General features: G+C 34.3%; 1 protein-coding gene across 1 annotated transcript in view; it reads right to left on the bottom strand.

The window, feature by feature from the left end:
• Positions 1-26,625, bottom strand: part of LTO1 (NAD(P)H dehydrogenase (quinone)s) — a 155,433-nt gene extending 128,808 nt beyond the window's left edge. The window contains exons 1-4 of the mRNA XM_089802969.1: positions 26,361-26,625; positions 24,952-25,264; positions 1,066-1,322; positions 836-948 (exon numbers count right to left, since the gene is read on the bottom strand). Of these exons, the coding sequence (XP_089659095.1) occupies positions 836-948; positions 1,066-1,322; positions 24,952-25,264; positions 26,361-26,543 (866 nt within the window). The 5' untranslated portion in view covers positions 26,544-26,625. The remainder of the gene's footprint in view (positions 1-835; positions 949-1,065; positions 1,323-24,951; positions 25,265-26,360) is intronic.
• Positions 26,626-27,538: the final 913 nt, after the last annotated feature.

Below are 27,538 nucleotides of genomic sequence, written 5' to 3'. Positions count from 1 at the left end.
TGATAATGATACTTTGTGTTGGAAACCAATTTCCTAAAGTCCTGCTGAGTCCGACCAGCATCCAAAAGAAAGGAGGTAAGTGTGTATGTAAGGCTAATCAATGAACCAGAACAGTACGAAACTGAGAATATCTTCCACATCATAAGCAAGACAATCCTCTAAATGTCTTAAACAATGTTTGAATATTATATTTTTTTAACATATGGTACTTATGCTGAGGAATTCATTAATGCAAAAATATCTTGATTGATTCACTTGCAAATTCTATTTAGTCAGTTGAAGCCTGATTTAAGATTTGAACAAAAATTGGCAAGAAAACCAGCTATGGAGTTTTTATATCTTGAAACATGAGAACATCCATTGGAAGGATTATTACCTTCCAAAGAATGTCCTATCCGCAATGAGATTTTGCAATTTCAGATGTGCCAGATTTTCTCAGTCTAGGAAATGTCTGACAAAAAAGTGAATTGCAAATGATTCTATAAAGAAACAATATTCACCCATTGGAGATGAGTGAATATTTTTTGTCTATTAATTACTTCATTTTTATGGGTTCGTTTTACTTTCTGATGCACTTTCCTTAACAAAATCTGGGTTTATATCAGATTGATTCTGGACTTAAACATTCTTCTTAAAGGCAACTTTCTTGAATTTTATTTTTTCAATTTGCACTAGAATAGAACTCAGAGAAGAAAGTATGAAGATAAGAAACTCAACCTATACAATAAAACCAGCTCTAGAAAGTAACCATAAAATTGTCATGGAACTGAACATCTTATTTTACTTGTATTCCAGCACAGCGGAAAAATGCTTCTAATCTGTCACTGATACTCACCCAGCTAAAGCAGTGACAGAACTACTGTATGCTGTTGATAAAGCTGCAATTACCAAAGCACCTGTGCTTAACTGGATACCAGCTATTTGTTGTATTTCTTTGAAACTGAAGTCCTGTTTCAAGAATAGAGCATACAAGCTCATCACTAGTAGACAAAAACCTGTGTTCAACACGTAGGCATTAAGGAAAAACCATGTTCTATTATTCAGCAGGGAAGAAGAGCAATGCACCTTAAGAGAAATCAACAGTAAACTCAAAGACAACAGTGCTGAAGTTACACAATATGCACAAGATGCGCCTTCCAACTTTACAGTCAAAAGGTACATAAAATAAGCACTCGCAGCTGTCATTGAGCTAGTGATCCCCATAAAAATCCATCTGATTTTATCTTCGTTGATTCCAAACAGTTTATTCCTCTTCGATAGCTGCAGAGCAAGAAATGCCGTAACTCCATAGCCAGCCATGCCAATTAAAGATAAAGGAAGACCTAGCAAGCATTGAGGAGAATGATATAGATATTGTTGATTAGAACATAAAGCATATATAAGTTTCTTTGACTATCTTCTGTTTGAAATATTAGATCATAAAGCATATGAAGATTGTTATAGACATTTACTACTATGTTAGAGAGAAGCATGTTATTGAGCAACATCAAACGTGTCTTACAAATTTTTTTGTCTTTTAGACGCATAAATTTGACATGATTATACACCTCTTGATTGCTAGCTCAAACATTATGAGAATTGTTTCTAATTATATAGACATGTTGATTATTTTTCATGTTATCATTGGATAGTATGATATGGATCTCCTACAGCTTATGAACCAAGGAAACATAGATATATATTGGAACTTGAAGATTACAATTTAATGCTAATATTATAATGAATCATGAAACTTTCAACAACCATAACAAGTAATGCAACACAAACAATAAGTATCAAACAAACCAATGCTTAAAACAACCTCACAATTTTTACAGGAATCAGTAACCAAAGCAATTTTATCAAGGCAGTGAAAAAGGAGCCATTTGCATCATAAGTATTTGCTACAATACGATCAAAATCTAAAGTCCAAGAAAACAGTCACTGACTTAGGAACCAAGCCCATATAATAGTTTGGTTTAAAGTAGAATTGTCAAGGACCAAATAAATAAATAACTTTTCTTGCTGATGAGCTAATCTTAATCAATAATCTGATAGTTACATATTGCCTCATGGCATTCCAAAACACGTGTATAGTACAGAACAAAGGTTCGAGCATAACAGATTTTGAATGTATAAGTAGCTAGTGGCTGCTTCTTCAAATATGATCTAGAATATTTCTATAGATAGGTTCAAATACTAGCAATGAAGAATTGGTGTTCTTTCAAACTCTGGAACTTCTGGGGACATCAGACTTCTTCATGTTTTTCTCGTTCACTGAATAACAAGTTATGACAATCCCTTAATAACTTTTGCAAAGAGTACCTTTCATGTTCATTGGACTGTACGTAAGAACTTCAGAGCACTGTACGAGTTGTATGTAGGTGTTAGTACAGCTGGAAGGTCTGAAGCTGGTGGATTTTGGCTGTGATAGTTGTTTGATTGTCAATTCATGCTGCAGATTTCTGTGAAGACCGCCATGAATCAGTAAGCCTTGTCATCAATGATTTGAGGTAGTGACTAAGTGGATTTGATCCCACTCTTCAGTTTTCACTCAAATTGGGCTTGTCCAGGTCAATGCTTGCGTCACGCTTCATTTTCATGCCCTATTTATCCTTTTTACTGTAAATTACCATGTTTAAGACTGTTTGCTGTTGACCTTTCATGGACCAGCTAGGACTCAAACCTAGGACCTTCCATCTGCTGCTAGTGCTCTATCAAGTGAGCTACTGGCCCCTATAGGACCAATCCATCTTTTGTCTGAGTTTGGCTTATTACCAACTCCCCTCCTTAATCTACCTAGGTGCTTGGCTTGTCTCTGATACTATGTTGAGCTTTCATGAATTAGTTAGTACTTAAACCTAGGACCTTCCATAGCTACTGGAGTGCTCTACCAAGCTACTAACCCCTATAGAACCAATTCATGCTTTGTTACATCCCAAAATTTTGACCTAATTAAAAATAAATTATAGCCATTGAGATGATTAGTTAAAAACTATTGTTTTCCTTGTTCATGTGAAAAGGGTAGTTATATTTAACTGTTGTTTCATATGAATTTGGTTGTTATCAATTATTATGAATAATTGTTTATTGATGATGGTAGTTAGCCTTTACTTATCATATTTTGATGATGGTAGTTAGCCATTACTTGTCATATGTTGATGGTGGTAGTTAGCAGTTGTTTGTTTACTGAATGATGGTAGTTAACTATTTTCTTTACAACTATCTGTGTTATATGTTGTTAGTGATTTATTATGGACAACTTCTTATTATTGTGGAAATGTTGCACAGGTGGTTGTAGGAGCAAACAAAGGGGAGAAAATATTGCTTAATGGGATCTACGGAATGGGGCACTACTTTAGTCCATTGATCCAATCGGCAAGTATGACCTCTACCTTGGTAAGGGCCTAGCAACTGCATAACAGGGTACATACATTGGACACGCATGAGCTACTTGGACAACATATAAAACTTTTATATATTTTAACATAATCAAAATTCATACCTTTGATGATCTATGTTGGCATCCTCATCATTGCATTATATGTATATATACACACATATGTATAAAGGTATGATGCCACCATGATATTAAAATATCCAAGCTCGTCTCTATTAACATACGTATACATGTGTTAAATTCTGTAACTTCATAATCTTACTGTTCTGATAAGAAAAATCGTATGGATCTGATTATAGATATGATATGATGCCTTTGAAAAGGCCTCTAAATATGATATATTGTCTTCTAGGTAACCGGCGTCTATCTTAGGTTAATTCTTGTTTGTCTAAACACTAAACAAGATTATTTAACTTAATTGTTACCTTGTCTAAATCCTAAATAGGTGCTGATTTATAAGAGACAGTCCTAGCGGACCTAGGAAAGGACATGTCCCTTCTAGGGTCATGTTCCTTAGTCGCCATATTTATAGAGGAATGTTTGTGGATAAAGAGCACACAAAAGCATTTTTCAAGTCTGCATCTTTAGCAGTCATTCCTCAGCGATTTATTGAAGAATATAAAATATTATTTTCAGAACTGTTATCAGCAAAGGAAGATCTCATATACAATCAGAAATTGAACAAGGCAATCTTTATTAAGGGAAATATATTAGATCAGAGATTGTTGCAGATTTTACTGAATATTTCCATCAGAATTTGAAGAAACTTTACATGGTATCAGAGCTCTGGTACTCGAACCTAAGCTCTGCAAAATTCAGTTATCAGACTTCATATATATCTAGCAACTATCTGCTATCTTCAATGGCATACACAATCAAACTCGAGGACAGGTTTGATGGAAAAGAACACTTTGATGCCTTGAAACTCAGAATCATGATGGTTCTTGAAGAGAACAATGTAAGACAATTCGTTGATAAAGCATCTAAGCAACCGCCAGTTGAACCTCATAAATCCATCTGGAGCAAAGGAAATAGGAAAGCAATTCAAATCATATTAAAAAATGATATCATACCCATACTTATAAAACATCAAACTGCATTTGATATGATGAATGCATTACGAAATGCATATGAGGTCAACAATGCAACTAGGGTTTTAGCACTGAAAAGGCAACTAAATCACATTCAGATAAAGAAAGGAGAATCAATGAATTCTTACTTCCTAAGGGTTGCCAACATTAGAGATGAACTATCAAGTATAGGAACCATTATTAGTGATACACAATTAACACTAACAGCTATAAATGGATTACCAAATTCATGGGAGACTTTTGCACAAGGAATAAGTGCCAGAGATAATCTTCCTAACTTCAACAGAGTTAAGAATGATTGTCTTTAAGAAGAATCCAGAAAATTAAAGAAATGAGGGAAACTGAAAATAGAAGATGAAGAACTTCATGTTCTTAATACTAACTCCTATAAGGGCAAGAAGAAGCATTTCAAGAAGAAAAAGGGAAATCAAAAGAATGGAAAACCCAAGAAAGATTTATCAAAAATAAAGTGTTTCAAATGTGAAAAATTTGGACACTACAAATCAAATTGTCCTGAGAATTCTAAACCATAGTTTAAAAACTCGGTATCAGCAATATCTCGGCTAGCCCAAAAATTTTGAAAAATTCAGAATCGGCAAAAAAATGGCAATAAATCAGCACTTTTATCAAACATTTGAAAATATAAAATTTCTTAAAATATTCTAAAATCTATTATAAATCTACTAATATATTTTCTGGCCCTCGAATGGAAGAATACTTTGTGAATCACAAATAATTTTATAATTTGACCCCCGACTGAAATCACAAACCGTTCAAATTTTCTAGCCCCCAACTAAAATCACAAATAATTTGTGAATCTGAAGATTACGGAATGGAAGAGTGTTGTTTTAACGCATTGAAATGGCAGAATCTGACTCGTAATAAGGAAGTTGTCGGCGGCAGGTAGAAAGAAGACAGTTTTAATCAAGTTAAAAAAACCCTAAACGATGGATGACTTTTCAACAATTTTTAGGGCAACTTTTTCATTTCAACGCGTTTTTTTTCCATTTTTATCACCGCATTTTTTGCATTATTTTGGCGCCGAAATTTATTGCATTTTATTCGGATGTAGGAGGGTTTCGTGAGATATCGCGATATCTACCTTTTTTTGGCGATATTTTGAACTATGTTCTAAACTACAAGCAAACTGTACAAATGTTACTAGAGAAGAAGATACCTATGATCCTGAGAATTGTGTATTGTACTCATCACTATCAAATGAAATTTCAAATAAAGCATGGGTAATTGATAGTGGATCTTCTAGACACATAACGGGATACAAAGGACTAGACTCCTTTTCAAAAAAGGTTAATAATTCTGCACATTCTATCGAAGGAATTGGAATTGCACATTGAAGCTAAAATCTGAGAATTCTCTTCTTCTCAAAGGTGTGCTCTACGCACCAGGAATTAAAAGAAATTTAATCTCAATTACAGCACTAGAAGATGATGGGCATAATGTTGCATTCGTGAACGGCAAAGTAATAACTTGGGCAAAGAACTCCTCAATCAAGAAAGCAAAGTTGATTGGTCAAAGAAAAGGATATTTGTATGAATTGAAATCTAGTCGACCTATTCAAGCCTTAATTGATGAAGCTGCAAACATAAATGAAATATGGCATAGAAGATTAGGGCATTTAAATTTCAAAACCTTATCAACAATGGAGAAGATGGTTAATGGGTTACCTAAACTAAATAAAAACCACTAAAGTATATGCAAAGGGTGTGCTCTGGGTAAGAACACCAAAAATTCATTTCATGATAGCACTAGGAAAACAAATAATGTATTAGAATTAATTCATTCAGATTTATGTGGACCTATGTCTGTTCCTTCTCTTGGAGGATTCTAGTATTACATTTTGTTCATAGATGACTTCTCTAGAAAAACATGGATTTACTTATTAAAATGCAAATAATCGGAAGAAATCCTAAAGAGGTTTAAAGAATTCAAAACATTAACTGAAAATCTTTTTGGGCATAAAACTAAAAACCTTAGAACTGATAACGAAGGGGAATATACCTCAGACTTGTTTAAAAATTTTTGTAAAGAATCAAGGATTAAGAGGGAGTACATTGTTCCTTATACTCTAGAACAAAACGGGGTAGCAAAAAGAAAGAAAGAATAGGAAAATTATAGAAGCTGCTAGAGCTATGATTTTTTATCAAAATCTAGAATATTATCTTTGGGCAGAAGCCTCTTGTACTGCTGTATATATTCAAAATGGAAGCCCTCACTCCTACCTTAGAGATAAAACTCCTAAAGAAGTATTTACTAAGGTCAAACCCAATATAAGTCATCTTAGGATTTTTTGGTGTCCTGTATATATCCATGTTCCAAAAGAAAAGAGAACCAAGTTAAAACCCTCTGGAAGGAAAGGGATTTTTGTAGGGTATAGTGAAAAATCTAAGGCATATAGGATTTTCATGCCTAGACAGAAAAGTATTGAACTTAGTAGGGATGTGATTTTGAAGAAGAGCTTGCATTCAAAAGAGCCTTGAGTTCTAAAGCACCTTCTCCTTTATCTAGTTCTAAAGAAATAGTGAATCTGGGTCCCAGAGGGAGAACTTAGAAGAAATTGAAGATGAAATTCAAAATATGAATCTTGAAGGAAATCAAAATTCAAAGAAAAGACCACTTTGGGCCATTAAAACAGTCAAGGCAGCTCAAGACTTTGTTGCACCTTCCGAAACGGTCAGAGAAAGCAAAAGACCTAAAAGGTTCTCTAGTTATATAGCAAACATGAGTGATTTATCCAGAACAGAAACAACCAATCCTTCTAATGCTATTAAACATATAGCTTGGAAAGAAGCTATGACAGAAGAATACCAATCTATTATAAAAAATGATGTTTGGGAAATTGTTCCAAGACCTAAAGGAAAATCTGTTGCATCTTCCAAGTGGATATTTAAAATAAAGCATGCAGCTAACAGTAGCATTGAAAAGTATAAAGCTAAATGTAGCCAGAGGATTTTCTTAGAAGAAAGGGATTGATTATGAAGAAACCTTTGCTCCTGTTGCCAAATATACCTCCGTAAGAGCAGTCCTAGCAATTGCAGCATCAAAGGGATGGAAAGTACATCAGATGGATGTAAAAACAGAATTCCAAAATGGAAAGATTACAGAAGAAGTATATCCGGAGCAACCTAAAGGATTTGAAACTCATGATCATAACGCTTTTGTTTGCAGGCTCAAGAAAGCTCTATATAGGCTTAAACAGGCTCCCAAGGCCTGGTATGAAAGAATTGATAAATATCTCACCGACTTGGGATTCTCCAAGAATGAAGCTGATCCAAATTTATATTATAAAAGAAATAAAGATGATATGGTGATTCTGATATTGTATGTTGATGACTTACTAATAACAGGTGATGATCATCTCATAGATTAGTGCAAAAAAGATCTAACTAGAGAATTCGGGATAAAAGATTTGGGATTCCTTCATTACTTCCTAGGACTGGAAGTACGGCAGAATTCTGACAGTATCATACTTAATCAAGGGAAGTATACATCAAACATTTTGAAGAGATTTGGAATGTGGAATTGCAAGCCTATGTCTTCTCCAATGGAGACTAATCTACATAAACTTAAGGAAGCAGCAGCACAATCACCTTCCATAGATTCTAATCTCTACAGACAGATGATTGGGTCCCTTATGTACTTAGTAAATACAAGATCGGATATTTTCTGTTGTTAATGCCTTAAGCCAATTTATGTGTGAGCCAAAGGAGATTCATCTAATTGCAATTAAGCACATTATAAGATACTTACAAGGCACTCTTAATTTTGGACTAAAATATGAGAAAGATGATCTAGATTTGCATGGATTCACTGATTTAGATTGGGGTGGACGTGTCAAAGACAGGAAAAGTACTTCAGGATGTTGTTTCAGTTTAGGATCAGCGATGATATCTTGGATATGTAGAAAGCAATCTTCAGTAGCTCAGAGCTCCATAGAAGCCGAATACATTGCAGCAGCGATGACCTCTCGAGAAGCAGTCTGGCTAAGGAAGTTACTTGTGGGATTATTTGGGCAAGCCATGAATCCTACGATTATTCATTGTGATAATCAGAGTTCCATCAAGCTTTCAATGAATCCAGTTTTTCATGATAGGTCCGAGCATATTGAAATTCCTTACCATTATGTAAGAGATATGGTAGACAGGAATTCTATAAAATTAGAATACATTTGCACTACAAATCAGACAGCAGACATACTCACCAAACCTCTATTTAGAGTGAAGATAGATAACTTCAGGAGGAGACTTGGTATGGTTGAGTTGTAATCCATTTGTACTCTTTAAATTATTAATAAAATAACTTTATTTTGTCAGGCTATTGACTGTTATGGGCTCCACTATTTGTATTCATTATTTAAGAGGTGACGATCTCTGAGATAATGAACACTTGTATAAAAGACATTATGAGAGATGACGATCTCTTAGATAATGTGCTAAACAGTAGAGTTCTACTATAAGATCTAGATGAGTTCAAGATCATATTGTGATGTAGATATTGCTATGTCTATAAGTCACAATTTGGATAAAGAAAGAATTTTATTCTTCGGGGTTTATCCTATGTTCTGGTAGATCTTAGCTCAGAATCTTGTTGTGATATAGAAGAGCTAGTACCTATGAATCACAACTTGATAAATGAAGAATTTAATTATTCTTCGGATTTTATCATGTATATTGCTTGCATGCAATATCATTATCACTAGTGTAAGTGATAAGTCACATCACAGGTATAGTGATATGACATAAGTATCATATGTTCTATAGTACCTCATGCTTGAGGATTCAGATAGATATAGAGTATCATTCTATGCTTATTCATATTATTTGATGATGCTAGATATGTTATCTCTCAGTATGATTATCAAGTTAAGAGGGAGTGCTAAATTTTGTAATTTCATAATCTTACTGTTCTGATAAGACAGATCGTACGGATCTGATTATAGATATGATATGATGCCCTTGAAAAGGCCTATAAATATGATACATTGTCTTCTAGGTAACCGGCGTCTATCTTTGGTTATTTCTTGTTTGTCTAAACACTAAACAAGATTAGTTAAGTGTTACCTTGTCTAAATCCTAAATAGGTGCTGGTTTATAAGAGACAGTCCTGGCCGACCTAGGAAAGGACGTGTCCCTTCTAGGGTCATGTTCCTTGCTCGCCATATTTATAGAGGAATGTTTGTGGATAAAGAGCACACAAAAACATTTTTCAAGTATGCCTCTTTATCAGTCATTCTTCAGCGATTTATTGAAGAATATAAAATATTATTTTCAGAACTGTTATCAGCAAAGGAAGATCTCATATACAATCAAAAATTGAACAAGGCAATCTTCATTAAGGGAAATATATTAGATCAAAGATTGTTGCAGATTTTACTGAATATTTCCATCAGAATTTGCAGAAACTTTACAATGTGTGTGTGTGTGTGTGTGTGTGTGTGTGTGTGTGTGTCAGGAGGATATGAAGTTAAAATAAATTCTCCGAATTATGCACATTTATAAATATGCGTATCTTGATAGGTATGACCTTGGACATAATAATAGTATGATGATATCATTTGAAAATAATACATACATACATACATATATATATATATATAATTCTTTTTCATAAGGAGTCCTTTGAATTTTGTTTTTAAATTATAAGTCTCTATGAGAGACGATGAGTACACTTGGCGCTATTTCTTTCTTTTTGAATCAGTGAACCAAGAAGTCGATGATCTTGTTTATAACTATCATCTTGAGTTGCGGCTTCAGTTTAAACTTTCTCTCTTGCCTAGACATACATTCGACTGCATTCCTTTCTTTTCAAGTTAACATTCATATGGCTCCCTCTCTTCTCTTCGTATTCTTACTCTTTCCTTTCGGCTCCCAATATTGAATGTGAAACTGAGCTTCTTGTTTTAGATGGGGACTCTCTATCAAGCATCCTCCTTGGCTATTCAAATCATTGAGAGCCAGCTAGTTGGGACTACCCGAATTCATTCCATCATTGATCGGGTTATGTGGATACTTCTATTTTCTTATTTGATGTATATGTATCTGAAATCTAGGCGCAAGTTGGTTTTAAGTATGCCAATGTTATTCCTCAAGGCATGTCTGTGATACAAAAAGATGAATAATGATCAATTCATTCAATCAAGCTTAACATGTATACTAACCTGTTTGAATCAAAAACAAAATGGATATGCAATGTGTGTATTCTTATTCTTGATCAGCTTGTCCTTTATTTTTGATAATATAATCTTCTGATTTTACAAGAGAGAAGTCCTTGAGTCTCAAAGACGGCTTAATGCCAAAAATAAATTATCATCTTTATATCAGCTGAGTTTCAGCAAATGAACTGTTAATGAAGGATTTCATTAATGAACAAACACCAAGGACTCACCCTAGTTGGATGGCCAAGAAAGAGGGTGAAGAGGTAAAGGAAGTTCTCCAAAAACAAGGAACATAAATCAGATTTGTCATGATAACTTAATCACTCAAACTTAAAGAACTTTCCAATAAGCTCATGCATGTCCAATTTACTTACCCTGTTGTCAAGTTGAGCGGTGGTGATCGGGTATTATAAACCCATCTAAAACTTTGGCCAAGGTCGTTAAAGGCATGCTTGCCTTCTATAAATCACATGATGTCGATGGCGCCAATTAATCAAATATGTCCGTCTATTACTGAGCAGACATTCTAAACACCGGTACAACTCGAATGGTTGGACTAATAGTGCCCCAAGCCTAGCCCCGGGGTAGGGAGGGCCTTTCTTGTTAAAAGATTGTGTGGGGGTTGATAAGGTCCGTGGTTGGGAGGTAAAGCCTAAGCTAATGCTTCTCCTCTTATCCGAAAGCCGAGGCTTGCACAACAATTATGGGACCCTTCAGTTAGATGTCCGTCTATTACTGAGCAGACATTCTAAACACCGGTACAACTCGAATGGTTGGACTAATAGTGCCCCAAGCCTAGCCCCGGGGTAGGGAGGGCCTTTCTTGTTAAAAGATTGTGTGGGGGTTGATAAGGTCCGTGGTTGGGAGGTAAAGCCTAAGCTAATGCTTCTCCTCTTATCCGAAAGCCGAGGCTTGCACAACAATTATGGGACCCTTCAGTTAGATTGTGTATGGTTCTCTTCAATTCTTTACTATGCATTATTTTCTCTTGTAATTATTAAATATCATAGAATTGATGGTAATGATTTAAGTTCTTTTGTAATTACTATAGAAATTAGTTATTTTAGTTGGTTGTTATTTCAGATAATTTCACATAAAATGGAATTAAAGATTTTCACTTCAGTACTTTTGGTTTCAATTATTGCTTTCATATCTACTTCATTTCAGATTTTAGCTCTATCTTTTTAGACTAGAAAATTCATTTGTTACATGCTTGCTCTGGGTTTGGCTTAGTGCCAACATTTGGTTCAAAAGTGTGATGTCCCCAAATTATGAGTATCCAAATTTTCCGTAGATTACAATTTTTCATCAAAACAAGTGGAGTTTAGAGACACCTTTCACTTTGATTGAGGCCCTACAACACAGTTAGGGATTATTTATAATCATAATTCATAGTTAGAATTCTTTAACTAGAAATTAACATATATGAGGAATGTACAATCAATCAATATATTGCTAGGTTTAATTTTAAGATGACTCGACCATAAAAGTGATAAGGTAGGATTACCTGATTACGTGAGACCCCATATCCAAGCCCAAAAGTGGATATACCATTCCTCCTGATGTATGTGGCCCATGCCATACATGTGAAGTAGATATCACCATTTTCCTCCAAATTCCACTCCTATCTTGCTTCCAATCATTGGATATCATTATGCATTAGTTTTTTATGACAAAGGTCATGAATATTCACAATAGGATGCCTAAAAAGCCCATCCTTCTTGAGCCCAAAGGCAGTCCCCTTTGGCCCAATCAGATTACCCAATCACATACCATGAGGTTGCATGCTTGGAAGGTGACCCCGTCATTGTTCTCCTATCCGTAGTCCCTCATTTCTGCATTCACAATATGGTGCCTTGAAAGTCCATCCTTTCTAAGCCAAAAGCCAGTACCCTTTGTACCCCTTTGGCCCCACAAGACTCCTTGGTCATATACCATGGGCTGGCATCCCTAGAAGGTGACCCTATCTACAATGTCCCCATTTTTAAATAGGATTTAATAATAAATAAACAATAAACAATATAGTTTCAATAATTAATAATAGTGACAAATAAATATATTACTCTTTTAAAAGTATATTAATATTTTCATGTTATAATATTTAATCATTTTTAACCACATAGAAATAATGACATATAGTATCTTATAATATAATAAACAGGTATATCATTACTAATATGACATGTTATCAATATAATATATCATTAATATAATAATATAATATAATATTAATAGATTGATATCATAATCAATAATTAATATCATAATATATTATATGAGTAAAAATATAGTAGTGAATGACCGATCAAAAAAATATATATTAGTGAATAAATAATATGATATCATTTCACAATAGTAATGATAATAAAGTAATCACAATAAAATAAGAATATAATTCTATTAACAAAATAATATTAAATAAACAATAAATAATAATGGTACTATTATCTCCATCATCAGCTGAAAGGAGGCTTGGGTGTCAACTATCTCAGCAACCCCATACAACCAAAATATTAATAGATAAACTAATTAATGGATGGATCAATCAAGTGTAAGAAAGGGGCAGTAATAAAGTTAAGATTAATTGTTTATCAACAGAAGAAGAATCCATATATTCAGCCCAGTAGTGGCTTACTATTGATATACTGCAAAAAAGTGATCTAATAAGGATAGACAGTGAAAACAAGTTTAATGTCAATGTCTACAATGTCGGTTAATCTTTGAGATTTTGTGACTGATGTTTTCGACCCTATCTCGCAGATAATTAATGTATTCCAAGCCTTGTGTTGAGCGATCATCAAAAATAACCAACAATTGTCATGATTCAAAAACACCAACACATCCATCATATTAGAAATATTTCTTAAAAGAACCAGATACGAACTCATCATTTTCTATGTTTGTCACTAAATGACTGGCATATTGTTAAGAGATTATTAATGAGGGAGAAGTGTGATTAGCACTAAGAACAAGAAGCAATCTCCTAAATGGACATACTTTGTCATCTAGAGTTGCAACCCTTTGATGAAAGGGGATATTTATAAGGAATTCATTCAGACAGGGAAGGGGGAACTAAAGGGAAAGAAGAGATATGAAGCATCAAAGGTCAACAACTAAGACAAACACATAAGACATTCCCAGTCAGCAATAAGGAATCATTATTCTCCTTTGGGTCATATTTAGATTAAAATAACTCTTCTCTTACATTCTCAGATCAACACAAACTAGAGATATTCTAGAACCGATAAGAACTCATATTCAAGTCAATACAACATAGAGGGACTCTCTATAATTCCAGATCAATACCTCTAGCTACTTTTTATCGATTATTTGAAGTATTTTCTTATATCTGATCAATACTGGTTGGTTATAGGAGCTTCTTTTTAAAGGCACTTACATTATTATCAGCTTGGCCAGTCAAATTGGAATACGAGATATTTAATAAAATTATAATTGACAAATAAACCATTGCTGATCTGCCTTCCATAGCATCAAACTTTTTCCTTAATGGACTCTTCTATGGTCTAAATCCATTGCATTAAGGATATTAATACTGTATACAATTATCATATTCAATACAATATCTGGCATGGGAATAATTTATGTGCAAGTTAATAATATAGACAAGTCTTCTACAAATTGGAGGATAGATTTCAGAAATTGGTCCAAATTTTAAGTTATCCCTTAAGTGGGGACATTATAGTGGTATCAGAGCATACGCCTGCCATCCTATAAATTAAAGCTTATGTAAACCTATCAAAGAAGAACAAAGAAGGTCACGATGAACAAAATAGCCACTAACATGAGGTCCTATGGAACAAACAAACCAAGCCCTCCTCAAAGCCTAATAAAACATGGGGAACTCAATCAATAATCTGAAAGGCTGCCCTCCCACGGAAGGGACTGTAAATGTTTGGTAGCTTCTGTCGGATAACTCTATGGTTATTCATATAATTATATATGAGATATAATATTATGTGAGATATAAGCTTATTATTTGAGATATATATATATATTATAACATAATTAAGTTTGTATTATTAATTATCCATTTATTGAATAGACATGCTTATTCACCCATGCTCAATATAAATGAGAGGATGTTGCATATGGAAAACATGTACCTTATTACAAGCAATGCCATTACATTTGCAGCAGATCCGAGAAACATCAACATGGTATCAGAGCAGTGTTAGATCCTAAAGTTCACATGCGATGGTGAAATTGTTAAAACAACAGGAAACTATAGCTTTCCCCAAATATATTACTAAGTGAAAATTTTGATTACATTTTGTCTATGCGTGAGAAGTTCCATACCTCTACAAAAAGATAAATTAGGATAGTAGCTACCTCTGGCATATGTCAATGAATCAATTTTTTTTTTGAAACATCATTGTTTATTATCGTGAAATATATAATATGTCTCTACAATTCCCAAACATGGATGAACATTGCCATCGAAACAATATGCATTGCTTAGTCTACGTAGATATTGTGTGAGCATACATTACATAGAGAGGTTGTTTGGGAAGGAAAGAAATTAAAGGTTGAACTAGAGAAATCTTTGAGCTTAGCCCATAATGGAGTCACCCACGTATTGAAAACATTGTAATACTATACCAAATTCTTTGGGCATCAGAATATGTGAAGGTGTCAAATATTCTTGATTCATAAACCCAAAATGGGTGAAGCACATTGGTATTCATCATTTGATTTAAGTATTCCATGATAACATACTTGTCTTTGCTCATGCTTGAAATGCCTTCATCTTGGTTGTTTGTATAAAGCGATTGGTACCTGCATTTACTTAATCGCTGCTATGCATTCCGTCCCCACACTCATCCTCGTGCTCCACATCACTTAGTGTCTTCGCTATGTGATATATTGCAGCCACCTCTGAATTTAACATGGTATCAAAATGTATGTTTTCAAGGTGTGCCCATCGTAGATACCTCTCATTGGAAATCACAGAGATTATGCATGTCATCAACCCTTTGTTGAAGATAGTAGCTACGATAGAGATCTTTATCTCTGGAAATATGAATGTTATTACTGTTATTATCATCTTCAGCTGAAAAGGACACTTAAAGTTTAATTTGTAACATTATAAATGTAAATGACATGTGTCATTCACATGCATTGAGGCATGAATATTCAAAGAGTCATATTTAATTATAGGAGTTATGAGAAACTCAAGAGACCTTCAGTTAGAATATGAAGAGTCTCTTCTATTGTTATATATTCACATCATGCGATAAGCATTGTACATTTTTTTGAACATTTCATTATCAATTAAGATATTTTGTGTTGTGTGGCTAGGTTTTTCTGTTCATTCTCGAAGGGTTTTCCCATGATATTTCTGGTGTTCTTTGTTTGAGTTTTATCTCTTTATTATTGCTGATTATTTCATAGTTTTTTGGGGTCTAGTTTCAACATGGTATCAGGCCAGGTTGATATCAGCAATAAGAAGAAATGTTGAGTTCTTTTGCCTGCTTTTGCGACATTATTTATCTTTCAAATGATGTTTGTTTTGGCATCTATTTGTTATCATTGATTATTCTTAGTTTTCTTCAAGAAACTTTCGACATTTATTTAATGGGATCATGCAAACTGCATGTCTTATTTTGTAAGCATCAACAAGCTCATGATGAAGTTTACATTTGTGTCAGTGCATCCTTCCTGTAATCTTGTGGAGTGATGTACTGGTTTTATCTTATCTCATTTGGGTGATTAGGTCAGAGGTTTGATATTTATTATGCATGTGATAATATGTATATTTGGGGCATCTCTGCATCTTTATTTTTTATAATTTGTTCTGTTCCTTCAAGTGCTTTCTTATTTTATCCTATTCGGTTTCATTTTATGTGAGACAATAAATATGTGACTATTGTCTGTCATACATATATATGTTTGTTAACCTTTAGAGGTTAGAAGATATCATTATTTCTTCTTTATTGATTTTATCTATATTTTTTTTTGGAACCGATTGGGGCCTTTGGAGAAAGTATTTTCCACTGAGAGTAATTGCAGGAAGGGGAAGTTATTTGTTGGGTTTTGTGTAGGAATTGTAGGATAGCTGAGCCACGAAGGCTATTCATCTCCAGCTTGTCATTTTGTTGCTGTGGGTGTAACGGTAGTAAGTTTGACTCGTTTTAGGCCGATAGTTGTTTTTTAAGTTTTGTTGTAAAAATTTCAATTTCTTTATCTTTAACACTTGATATTGTCTGCCATTTTATTTATTCTTGGCGTCTTTCAAAGTTCTAGTTGTCATGACTAGGCATTGTTATTTCTTTGTCTTACCACTTTGACTGACGTTTGAAAGTTATAACTGACGTTTGGATACAATTTGTATATATTTCTTTTGTGACTCCTTTATAGCCGGTTCATATAATTTCATATCAGAGGAGGGGTGATGTCGTGCTTGGGGTTGTCGGATTTTCAGTCTCTCACAATGATACTTTGTGTTCTCTCGCGCACTTTCTATGCTGACATAAATTCCTTTTTATGAACCCGCCCCCTCCTCAGTGACTTTGAGCTATGTAATATACATTTTCTTAGTCGTAGGTATTTTGTGGCAATTTCTCTCTTTACTGCCGTCAAAGGAATTCGAGCGTCATTTCTTCAGCTACCCGATGAGCTATCCTCAACCATCTACGGCATACTATAGATGATTATTTTCAATTTTGTACAGATCGAAAGACTTCTTGACAAGATTGCATTTCTTGGTTTTCATATGACTTTGCCTTCACAACACGGAGGAGGAGCTGCCGCTAATGGTACTTTACTATTTTTTTGGGAGTTTTATTATCATATTGTAACGCCTCTAAGTTTATTTTGCAGTATGTCATTTAATCAATTTGAAAATTTGGAGTTTTTGTATTAGTGAGCATCGTTCTTGATACCTGTCATAGCAAACGACAGTGAGACAAATCTAGTCATTCCACATTCTTTGGTATCATCACGATGTCCTGATATCTTTTGTCTCATTCATGCTAGGGGTAAATTTTTATGTGACTATTCTGGTTCGAAAACTGGAGGCGGTTGATTTATGCCATCTTTCAATAAAAGTTTATATTGTGACATTATTTTATAAAGCCTTACAAAAATTCTCACTGCCATTGATTGTGAAGACATGTGGAGTTGTAGTTGAATAAAGTTTTTTTTTAGTATTCTCTCACACTCAACTTCAAGGATTTTTAAGGATGTTCGGAAGGGCATCATGATATTTGGAATCTTGTTCAGTGGCTCTTGAATAGATTCAAGATGAGAGGCACAATACCCATACATGAAATTGGCTTGCAATCCAATGGTGAAAAATCTTGGCTCTTGTACTTGAAATGGGACCCACAGATTCTTGATTACACTCCTCTTTCACATCAAGGAAAATTTTACGACAAACATGAGATAAGTTTTCATATTCTTGAATATTAGTAGAATACACTATTGGTTAGTATCTTTGACTGATTGATCTTTGATCTCTCATCGTTACAGCTACAACAAGAAAGGCAACAGGTTGCTTTGGAGATGCTAATTTCAGAGGGAGGTTTCATAATTAAGAGGGAGTGCTTATGAAATCCCTTCCATTGTCATACATACTTGTGATGTTTATAAGATTTGTAAAATTTGAGACTTAAATGGAACTAAGTCTTGTTTTCTTATATCTATTTTCATTCATGTGAAATCAACAATGAAATTGTAAGATCAGCAATGATAACTCTTTCACTATGCAATAGTGAAAATCATGTTGAGAGAGTCCATGATGTCATCACATTGAGAGATTCCGTGATGGGAGTTGATGTCATGTTGAGAGATTCTGTTCACGTTGAGAGTCCGTGAACAAAGGCTTAGCTATGAGTCTTGCAAATTTTTCATGTTGAGTTATTTCATGAATATGATTGGTTGTTATAGGTTTTCATGTTGAGTCATTCCATGAATGTGACTGATTCCATGAATGTGATTGTTACAGGTTTTCATGAATCTTATAGAATATATTGTAAGATTTTATCATTAACATTTTGGTTGCAGTTTTGTGTGCTAAAGATCTCTCTCTGGCTAAGAGGGAGTGTTGAAGATAGTGGCTGCAATAGAGATCTTTATCTCTGGAAATATGAACGTTATTACCGTTATTGTCATCTTCAGCTGAAAAGGACACTTAAAGTTTAATTTGTAACATTATAAATGTAAATGACATGTGTCATTCACATGCATTGAGGCATGAATATTCGAGGAGTCATATTTAATTATAGGAGTTATGAGAAACTCAAGAGACCTTCAGTTAGAATATGAAGAGTCTCTTCTACTGTTATATATTTGCATCATGCAATAAGCATTGTACATTTTTTTGAACATTTCATTATCAATAAAGATATTTTGTGTTGTGTGGCTAGGTTTTTCCGTTTATTCTCGAAGGGTTTTCCCAGGATATTTCTAGTGTTCTTTATTTCAGTTTTATCTCTTTATTATTGCTGATTATTTCATAGTTTTTTGGGCTCTAGTTTCAACACCCTTGACCTTGGAAATAAATAAGAAAAGAGTTACCTGGAGGTAAGTATAATCGCTCTATTATTAGATTCTTATGCGACCATGATACATGAAAATATAATGACAAGGTACACATTATGTTAAATGTTTAAATCCTTCCTTACTCACATTTCATTATATGATATGAATAAATATGATTTTTTAAATAGAAAATTATTATGAGATCTATTTGTATGTGGCAATATATATATATATATATATATATATATATATTAATTGATATTAATGTTATCTGTAATCAATTAACTACATTGATTATTGGAATATAATTAATTCATCATGAATTAATTACAAAAATGCTGATATTATTATTGAGAATAATTATAATATGTGATTTTTATTTCTATATGAGATATTTGCCTTGATCTTTTTTTTCCGAGAATGTTCTTGCAGGAAAAAGAGAGAGATTAAGATTCAGCGGGAAAAGACTGAGGATGCTATTTGGTTAACCTTCAGTGAACCCGATTTTATTAATTGAGAGGGAGTACACCATATTGATATGGATTCCCTAGTGATCTATAAATTGTGACAATCATGAGGACTATGATTCATAAATTGTGACTATGTGATTTTAATGGGCCTACCCCTATGTACATCATGAGGAAGTGACGACTTCCAAATGATCATCACTTGTATTTGGGAGAAGTTGTTGTAAGGTGACGATCTTACAATCAACTTGTATCATGAGATCTAATAAATTGAGTAAATGGTGAATGTCTTGTATCTCAACATTCTGGGAGGCCATTACTCTTAGAGTACTTGGTAAATATTATTGATATTCTGGGAGGCCAATACTCTTGATATCAAATGTGATATCTAAATGTTTTTGAGTAATTGGTGAATATCATTGATATTCTGGGAGGCCAATACTCTTGATAGCCATTACTCTTAGAGTACTTGGTAAATATTATTGATATTCTGGGAGGCCAATACTCTTGATATCAAATGTGATATCTAAATGTTTTTGAGTAATTGGTGAATATCATTGATATTCTGGGAGGCCAATACTCTTGATATCAAATGTGATATCAAACCTTGTTTTTTTGAGTACTTGATGAATATCGGATGTCAATATTCTGGGAGATCAAGACTCTTGATATCAAATGTGATATCTTACCCTAAGTTTGAGCAATTGATGAATATTATATGTTGATATTCTGGAGATCAATACTCTTGATATCATATGCAATATTAAATTGTGGAAAACTTCTGAGATATCCTTATATTACCAATGGTGTAATATTTGTTTTGTGTTTATCCTCCCTTGCTAAGAGGGAGTGTTAATGTTTGGTAGCTTTTGTGAGATAACTCTATGGTTATTCATATAATTATATATGAGATATAATATTATGTGAGATATAAGCTTATTATTTGAGATATATATATATATATATATATATAACATAATTAAGTTTGTATTATTAATTATCCATTTATTGAATAGACATGTCTATTCATTCACCCATGCTCAATATAAATGAGAGGATGTTGCATATGGAAAACATATACCTTATTACAGGCAATGCCATTACATTTGCAGCAAATCCGAGAAACATCAATAGGGACGCTAGTTTGAATCATTCAGAAAATAATAATGTGTCATCATCTTCTAGGATTCCCCAACCTCCATTCTTGCCTAGGGAAGAGATACCAAGAGAAGGGATAGAACAATCGATGAATAGCGCCGAAGTCATTACAAGAGCTTATGCACATCTTGAGCCCCACATTAGAGAGGTTGTATCATTTAGAGAATTTCGTCAAGACAAATGACAAGAGGCACCTAGGAGGCACATAAACAAAGAGCTCAAACACAAAGTAAACAAAGTAACACTTCCAAATTTAAATGGATCGAGAAAAACCGCAACTGATCCATGGTTGCAGAAACTGAATACCTTCTTCACCTTGAGCCCCATGACAGAAGAAGACACGCTCCAGTTTGCAGTGCTCCAATTGGATGGCGCAGCACATAAATGGTGGCATCATGGGCTTGATTCCCTAGGCCACCAACATATATACTCCTGTGGGGAAATTTCCCAAAAGCTTACTAGTAGATTTGATGAAAGAGACCTTGAAAGGTATTTTGTAATGAGCCTAAGTTGGCTCAACCGACTATGCTGATGAAAATGCTAGATGTTTTTTTTTGGATTGTGTTTTCTATAAATAAAAATTCTGATATGAAATTATGAAATGTGCAATAGCAATTCACACCAATCTCTGAATTTTATTTATTAACAACTGTATTGCAACAATATAAATTCGATTTTTACAAATAGAGATGAACCTGATAACCTCTCAGCTCATGTATGATCTGCAGCAAAGTTGGATTCCTCACTTCCCTATCACACTGGAAAACAGTGAACAGAAACACCTGATAAAGATGGCCACATGCAACAGCAAATTTCTCCAAAAATATGGGCAACGATATGCAGGAAAAAGGCACCAGATTGCAGCACAATTAGCAGGTCCAAACGCCAAGCACGGCGTTGCCAAACACAGCCCGATATGGGCAATCAAACCCTCATCATAACCACAGGAAAATCACGCCATTTGCAGGATACAATGTAGTCAGAATGCCATAGGAAAATCAGGCCCAACAGTATGAATAACTGGGCGTCCAAACCCTCAGCAACTATGACATCCAAATGCAAAATAAAGGCAAGGGAAATGCCAATAGAAAATCGCCCAAAGTCCATGCTGAAATTCCCAAATTTCTAGGCACCTATATTCCAAAACGATCTCTACAATTTGCATATGCAAAATGTAATTACCTCTTAACCACACAACGTCTCCCACCAACAGAGAATACAGAAGGAAGAACACTCAATCTCAAGATTGATAAAACTCAGCTTTAATCTACTATACTTCAACAGTAGATTCAATGCACAATTCAGATTTCAAACCCCCGGAAATTCAGATTGAATCCATTCTACCTTAGCAAAGGATCGTGATTCACAACTCAGTAAAACCCTTATAAGAGAATAACCAAAAAGCAATAAACAATCAGATGCTTCTATCTCACAAATGGGCTCATATTTATAACCCAAATCAACACTTAGCCTCCTCTTCACATTTTTCACTTAAGAATCTTCATCTTCACAATTTCATTTTAGAACACTAAATAACATGAGGTGCCTTAGAAATAATGAAGCCTCATTAATTAATTAATAAAATAAACCCATCAATCAATAAATCCATCCATTGCAAATGATGACCAACTGCACTACCAGATATGGCAACTGCCCAAAATAGCATGTCCACAACTAAGACCCCTCAAATCTCACTGTCAGCTCACAAGGGTCGCAATGACGAGCTGACCTATCCAAATGCACGAACCTACTAAAATGGGGACATTACAATCCTCCCTCCCCAAGATTGTTTGTCCTCAAACAATCCGACAGCACACTGAACATCCAACCTCCACCAGGATCCCATATGAAGAAGCACATGATATCTCTATCATCACTGAACCAACTGCATACCAACAACATCATCAGGACCAGCAACATAATCTTTAAGATAGCACTTAGTACTTGTTTTGATGATGAGGAGACCAAAATGTCACCAGAAGGAAACTCCATAGGAGATCTTAGTATGGCCTCCTTCTCTAAACCAACCCAAACATCAAACTTAGTTATAGACAAACTCCGCACCCAATATAAATCCTGCACATGTGGATCAAATATGAAGCTATATGCATTCATTGTTGCATATACCCTACTGCCACTCTAATCATCCCCATCAAAATCATCATCTTGCTATGATGACTCAGCCTCAATCTCGTCATATTAAATCCACATGGCGCAGTCCATTGCTCCTTTAGGCCTTAATGCACAAGTACAACCTTTAGAGAAAGACCCCTTGCTCCAAAAGCGAAGTTATCCTCCTCAAGTCCTTGTGAAGCCTCATCAATCTTCCCAGCTGATTTCCCCTTGTCTTCTATAACTAGTTGGTGCTCCTCATCAACAAGCAGAGGGGCAAAAGACTTCGAAGCAATCTTGCCTCGAGAAGATGCCTCAAGATCTCTCACTTTCCGCATAGCCTCTTGAAGAGTAGATGGGTCCAATGACTTAACCCAACCACGAAGTGCCTTGACCAATCCCTCCACGAACAACACCACTCGCCTCCATTCAAATATGTCATAAACCATCACTGAGAGCCTCTGGAACTCACTGACGTAAGCCTCTAAGCCACTAGTCTACCTCAGCTGAGCTAAATCTCTCAAATAAACCTCAAGATCCTTCCTATCAAATCTCTCTATCAAACAGTCCACGAGTTCCTGATAGGACGTAATCTGATTGTGGCATAAGGAGACCAACCCATGGTACCACCAATCATAGGCTACTCCGATAGTGAATTAATGCAATTTATAAAAATGAAATTAATTTTCGACAGTGCCCCTAGAGGAAACTCCATTATCTGAGCAGCTTAAAGTCAAAACAAGACTAAAATTCGCACTTTAGAGCCCTTAGAAAGAAAATATCAGATAATATGCAGAAAAAGTCAGCCAATGTATCAGATGATCTCAGTCAAAGTAGTGTTCAATGAGAGTCTCCAAATTTCAGAGTTTGAATGAAAATCATCCTTCCATCCAATTTACAAAACACTGCAATATTTTTGCAATATCTGCTTCTAGGTCTCAGCCACTCCGGCATATAGGTTTGCACTGGAACTTATATTTTCCAAATTGCACTCGTATAGTTCATGCAGGATTCAAAAGTCGTGAAAGTTTAACTTTCATTAAATGGTTAAAAATGCTAAAAGCATTAGTTAGACTCGCATTTTTTAAGGTTACTTATTGTCATTAGTAGAATGGATGTTTGAACCTACAACCAAATTCCAATCTACTTGTCATGGCAATAGTGATGCACCTCTGTTACAATGGAAGATAATCACTATTCACCTTGTAGAAAGCTAGAAACCTATCTAGTTCATTTATCTACATTAACCATAACAAAGGCATTGGGAATATTTTAATGTATAAGACAGACAGTGTTTTTTGTTTTTGTTTTTTAGAACATAAAACCTACTGTAAATAATTTAAAATATTTATGATCTAGCTGACCATGTTCAAATGGTCACACAAAGCTGTTGCCATAGAAATGCACAGACGTCTAGCATTGGCATCATGCTTCATGTTAGTGGGGGCCACACTAGCATACAAGTCTCAAATAAACTTGGTGCATCTCAACAATCACAAGTCAATGTTATATTTACCTAGCATCCAAGCCTTTCTGTAGCAATATTAATGGTGATCAGAAATGACTGGGGAAAATCCTTTAAACATTTGGTGTAGTAAAATGATGACAACATATGTATACACATACACATGCATGTATGTCTGTGCATGTGGACGTATACATAGGTGTATGTGTCTTGTGTGTATATGTGCATATATAGCACATGTGCATGTGCATGTGCATTTTAGATATATATATACAAATTTTGCCTTGGAACTTTCATAAATACATATTTACATGTGTGTACAATTTTTTTCCAATAATATGCAAATTTTGACTTGAACTTTAATAGATACATATTTACGTGTGTACATTTTTTTCCAAATTTTGCCTCTTTTTGCAACTTTATTTATTCAGTATTCTTTCAAACTTTGAAGATATTTTGACTTAAACTGATCCTCACACATCTAGTATTGGTAATTTTCCATGTTAACAAAAGAATATGAAATTTCCAATTAAAAATATAGTTTTGAAAATTCAAATATCACTGCAAATAACCCATTAGAAGTTTTCTTGTGAACAAAAACTTACCAAAAACAGAGGCATAGCTGCTGTTTAGGACATTTCCACAACTTCCGCCATCCAAGGGGCAAAAGATATCATTACCTGCCACTTTCATATAAGTCAAGTAGGATGTTTCAATAAGCCCTAACACTGCAAGTCCTGCGCCCCATCCATACCATGCATTCACACCATTGTTTTCCTCCATATCATTTTGCAATTGTTTTGCATATTCTGAAACTTTGAGCCTTTCAGAAGACAATTCTGTAGCATTTGCCTCTGTGCTGCCATCTCTAAGTGGTTTCCCGGCATATGCAACCAAATTATTAAATCTAGGCACCCTCTGCACAAATTATTTCCATATATAACTCAAACTTGCAATGAAGACCACACCTAGACAGAAACTATAATTCAAATTACATTTTAACTTGCACATGTTTGGACTTAGCAACACTCTAACTCAAATATTAAAGTTTTTTGGTTACTTAGTTCTACAATTCAACATTAGTAATACAGTTTATAGGAATAACTATGCATAGTTTTGAAGGAAAGAAACTTTAAGGTGCAATTTCTAAACTGAACATCGCCTATTGATGTCAATAGCTAGAGACAACAAATTCCCAAAATCATATTACTAAATCAAGTATGTCAATCTGGTCTGTAATGTTATTATCAACTTATCTGAAAAGCATGTACCATGATTTTCCAGTGATCTAAATATCCCTAACGTAAGTGGATTAGAAAGCCTCAATGTACTTGCAAGCTTGGTCACAAGTTCAAAACCAAAGGATCGGATATCTAATTAACATATATAAAATAAAATGAAAAAAACATATTTTCTTATTAAAAAAGAGTTCTCAAATTATATGAAGCCCCGGTGTGCTGGCAAAGAGTGGTTGGCCAATGCTATCCTATCGGTTGAGAGAGAGCAGTTCGCTGATGCCTACTCATTTCTCATTAATCAGATAAGGGGGCACAAATTTTGAGATGCATCTAGCTTGAGGGAAAAGGCATTCTTTTGCAAGGAAGCAATTAATTGAGGGCATGAATGTGTTTACTCATCAATCAACATGGACATCCAATCTTATACTTACTGCTCAAATTCTACCAAAAAGAGTCATGAAAGATTCCTCAACACAACGAGGGCGTAACCATATGCTATCCTAGATCAGAACTCCAATCTAACCTCACAAAACATCATACTATTTTGGTTCGCTGTATTGAATCGAACCTCACAAAACATCATATTATTTTGATTCGTTGTTTTTGGATTGACTAGCTGAAAAGGTGTGCCCAAAATACATTCAAATTTCAAAACATAACATTTTGTTTCATAACCGGAGACTGGGGATAATAAATCTAAAAGCAAGTTATGAGTAGAAATTTAAGCAGAAAGTAAACTCTCACATGAAACATAAAAAACGGAGTGTTTTACTCACCACAACACAGAGAGAAGCAAAGTTAATGTTTTCTGATAATGGTTTCAGATTGACGTCTCTTTCAACTCTATACAAATTGACTCTGCTACAAATTTTAAATTGACCAGAAATTTGTGGGATAAAATGACAGAATCGAGAAGCTACTGAAGATGTAGGAGATGGAATTGTCCATCCTGGAGCCATTCAGGAGCAGTCGTCCGGACTCGAACAGGGGTGCAGTCTTCAATAGAACATTTGGGCTTTCATTTTTTATAAAACCGTGGATATCAGCCTGCCAAGAGTTATGTTGTAGATATCATAGAGAAATAAGAGATTTCGTGAGGGTGACACCAAGAATATTAAAATAATAATATTTTTTAAAAAGCCTAAAAGTTCCCTACAAACTAGTATTATTATTTATATATATATTAGAATTTTGATAATTGTATAGATTTATAAAATAATATCATAAATTAAAATATTATATTAAATTAATTTATCAATACTTCCAAAAAAAAATTTAAAAGTTTCTAAGGTTGATTTGGGAAAAATTGGGACTTGGCGCCAACAACAAAGCAAAGATTGAGATCTTGGCAATTGGTGTAAAGATGTGCAAATAAAAAGAATGGGATCATATGGGTATTGAGGGAGGTTAAACGATACATACCAATGCACTTATAAAGAAACATGTTACTAAGTAGAAACTAGATGTTGGGGTGGAGTGGGTTGAGGAAGCTGTAGGAAGCCTAGAGGATTTTTTATATGCCACATTTATGTAGAGGTAAACAAGTGTCCAGATTCATTGGCTTGTGTTGGGTGACTCAACAAGAGGTGGATAAAATTGATATTGATTCTTATAGATGAGAAAAAATTTGTAGAATATTAGAGGGAAGTACTCTTCACAAGCCAGGGGATAATGAAGTGACTTAACCTATGACAAAAATTGATCTACTCTCTAACTCTTCTCAAGAGGACAAATTCAACTAGTGGTTTCAAAAAGAATTTATACATGATTGAGCAAATTAGCACAAAGATAGACCTTACTTTAAGTGATATTCATTTTCATTCTAGATTCAAAAGGAGTGTTTTGGGTCATAGATTGAAATATGGGGAAGAACGAGTTAAAAGGGAATTGTTTGTCAAATAATTGAAAATTGATTATCTTGGTTCATTTGTCCATATTTGTCTTTAATGCTAGA

Source organism: Cupressus sempervirens, chromosome 10, assembly GCF_028749045.1.
Source record: "Cupressus sempervirens isolate cs-2001-9-10 chromosome 10, ASM2874904v1, whole genome shotgun sequence".
NCBI classification, from domain to species: Eukaryota; Viridiplantae; Streptophyta; class Pinopsida; order Cupressales; family Cupressaceae; genus Cupressus; species Cupressus sempervirens.
The sequence above is the reverse complement of the archived record's forward strand: the minus strand, read 5'-3'. Positions and strand labels throughout refer to the sequence as shown.